The sequence below is a fragment of the Limulus polyphemus genome, unplaced genomic scaffold (assembly GCF_000517525.1).
Source record: "Limulus polyphemus unplaced genomic scaffold, Limulus_polyphemus-2.1.2 Scaffold2087, whole genome shotgun sequence".
Classification (NCBI taxonomy): Eukaryota; Metazoa; Arthropoda; class Merostomata; order Xiphosura; family Limulidae; genus Limulus; species Limulus polyphemus.
The window spans coordinates 191,128-193,828 of NW_013667697.1; the positions used below are offsets into that span (position 1 = coordinate 191,128).

Genomic DNA, 2,701 nt, shown 5'->3' on the forward strand with positions numbered 1-2,701 from the left:
TTAATAAAAATATTTCAAATGCGACTGTAGTTTTTTTTCCCCCAAAACTTTGTCTTCAAAATAAGGGTGCGTCTTATATTCCGAAAAAAAACGGTAACCGAGACATTAGCTTAAGGTCTCCTGACCCCCAATCAGGGTTGTGTACCCTGCCACATCTAACTCGATCTCACATTCTGATGTCTGAAGTAGGCTATATTGGTTATATCCAGATCATTGTACTTATGTTATGGAGTATAAACTCTTACACTGTATAACATAATGTTATTGGTCATATAATGATCTAAGTTACATATATTATGGCCGAAATACGGATAAAATATACGCAGAGTAGGGAATGCAAAAACAATACTTATAAGACAGTGAAAAATCCCCACGAACTTCTCATAAAAACAACAATTTACATATTTATTCATTGTGTTTTCTTTATATTATGAACCATAAACTCTTACTCTGTATATCGTTATTGTGCATATAACTTAACTATAGTACGGTCAAAGTTCAAAGATATGGGAGCGTGTGGCCCGTTTGGTAGCATGGGTGGAACAGCTGATGAGTGTAAGCAAACACATGTTTACTAATGTCGCTAATAGATGGCAGTGTGTACGCGGCTTGGCGGTCCATTTTCCCAGCGGTTTGGGCCATAGAAATTGTAATACAAGAAGTGCAATTTTCGCATCTAATAGCACTAATTCTACAATCGCATTTTCGCGATTATAGAACCAAAAGGGTTAAATAACCGTTGTTGGCAACAAATTTGCCGTCTGCAAAATGTGCTGCTCGAGGCAGACGCCCCCTCCCCCCCCGTTCGTTACGCCACTACTTTTAAGAAACAAAAAGAAATGACTTACGAAGTTCCGGCCTCGTACTACAGTCTACGTCGAGAACGAAATCACAGCGAGGAGAAAGGTACGAAGTTTTATCGTTGAAGGCCAGACCGTCAGGACAGAGCCCTTCACTGATAACCCCTTCTCTACAAATGAAGTAACGATCGCACTGTCTAGTATCTGGAAAATATCCATCAGGCTCGGGACACTGGCTCCAGCCTGAAAAATTATTTATATACCTTGTCATTATATACACATTAAAATGTATGTAGTGTCATCATAAGGGATAGCTTCAAGATATTAGTAAAAATAGAGACGCACACACATATATATATATATAAAGTTAAGCTACAATTAAAGTAAAAAAACAATAAGATATCTACATTATTACACACATCCATGTCAGATTGTCATGGCAAAAGTTCAATAACGATTTGTTTTGCTATAAAACGTTTTTCACAACAATGACTTCCTATATCAACTCATAATTTTAGGAAAACGCGTAATTCAAAAATTGAATTAAATACAAAAATTCGAAACCCTATAATACTTAGTACCTGTTGAAGAAAGGTCTACTTTTTGAAAGTGCTTAGGATAGTGTTTCGTATTTTTGTATTCCTATATCAACTAGTATCAAATCGTGTGATTGTTCATATGTCTCTCTCCAAAACGTCCGCTTCAGATCAAGCTCCAAACAAAATGTTGGCCCGGCATGGCCAAGTGGTTAGGGCGCTCGACTTGCAATCTGAGGGTCGCGGGTTCAAATCCCCGTCACAACAAACATGCTCGCCTTTTCAGCCGTGGGGGCGTTATAATGTGACGGTCAATCCCACTATTCGTTGGTAAAAGAGTAGCCCAAGAGTTGGCGGTGGGTGGTGATGACTATCTGCCTTTCCCCTAGTCTTACACTGCTAAATTAGGGACGGCTATCCCAGATAGCCCTCGTGTAGCTTTGCGCGAAATTCAAAAACAAACAAAACAAAATGTTATCACATTTCAAATTCACATAATGCCTTTGTGTTTTTGCTTAAGAGTTAAGTTTCGCTGTATTTTACTCAAACCTTTCAATCTTTAATTTTCCTTTAGAAAATATTTTAATGTAAGTATTTGACGTTGATGTGAATTCATAATTGTAGATGATCATACGCAACTTACAGTGTTTTTGCACGTACCAAAGTAATGGAGAGTAATAAAATTACATGCAGTTCTTAAGTTTTAATAAGTTGATTCTTGGTTTCTATTTGACAAAATCCTTTTTGGTGTTTGTATGAAGTTTATTGAATTAACTTTTTTTTTGTATTTATGACAAAACTACTAAGAATACCAGCTGTCGTCCTTAATTTTGAATTGATGAACAACAATATTCTTCCACTCAAGCAAAGGAATTGAATTGACACTCTTACAATGTAGTCACAGCTTAAACTCGCCAGCTCCTGATTCCAGAGCTCTTCCACAGGACCAACTCGTGCCGTTATATAACTCCCTTAATGTTCTGCAAATATTAGTTCGCAGACGATATTAGTTCGCTAACGAAAATTTGGGTGACACTAATGTAGCTGGGAATTTTTTTATGATTTGTAAAACTTCTTTTTACCTGTGTTTTCGAATATATTGTTACGTCTCTGTTCGTTTGTTAATTTCCGGTATAATTTCTTTCCGATGAACTTCAGCGATACAAGTCCTTTCTTAAATAAAACTAGTTTATTCTTTCTCAATACAACTTTGCAATACAAAGAATTTCCACAGTCAATACGTATGGAATCTCGATAACAAAACACACACTTTATATTACCGTCACTACCACTCGCTTGATTCAATTATCTGTCTCTATCTCTATCTATCTGCAATTATTTGCAGGGCTTATATACAAAAATAGA

The 2,701-nt window shown here is 36.5% G+C and overlaps 1 protein-coding gene across 1 annotated transcript in view; it reads right to left on the reverse strand.

Annotated features, from left to right (window-relative positions):
* Positions 1 to 2,701, reverse strand: part of LOC106465890 (protein obstructor-E-like) — a 21,814-nt gene that overhangs the window by 12,698 nt on the left and 6,415 nt on the right. The window contains exon 2 of the mRNA XM_022393841.1: positions 849 to 1,043. Within this exon, the coding sequence (XP_022249549.1) occupies positions 849 to 1,043 (195 nt within the window). The remainder of the gene's footprint in view (positions 1 to 848; positions 1,044 to 2,701) is intronic.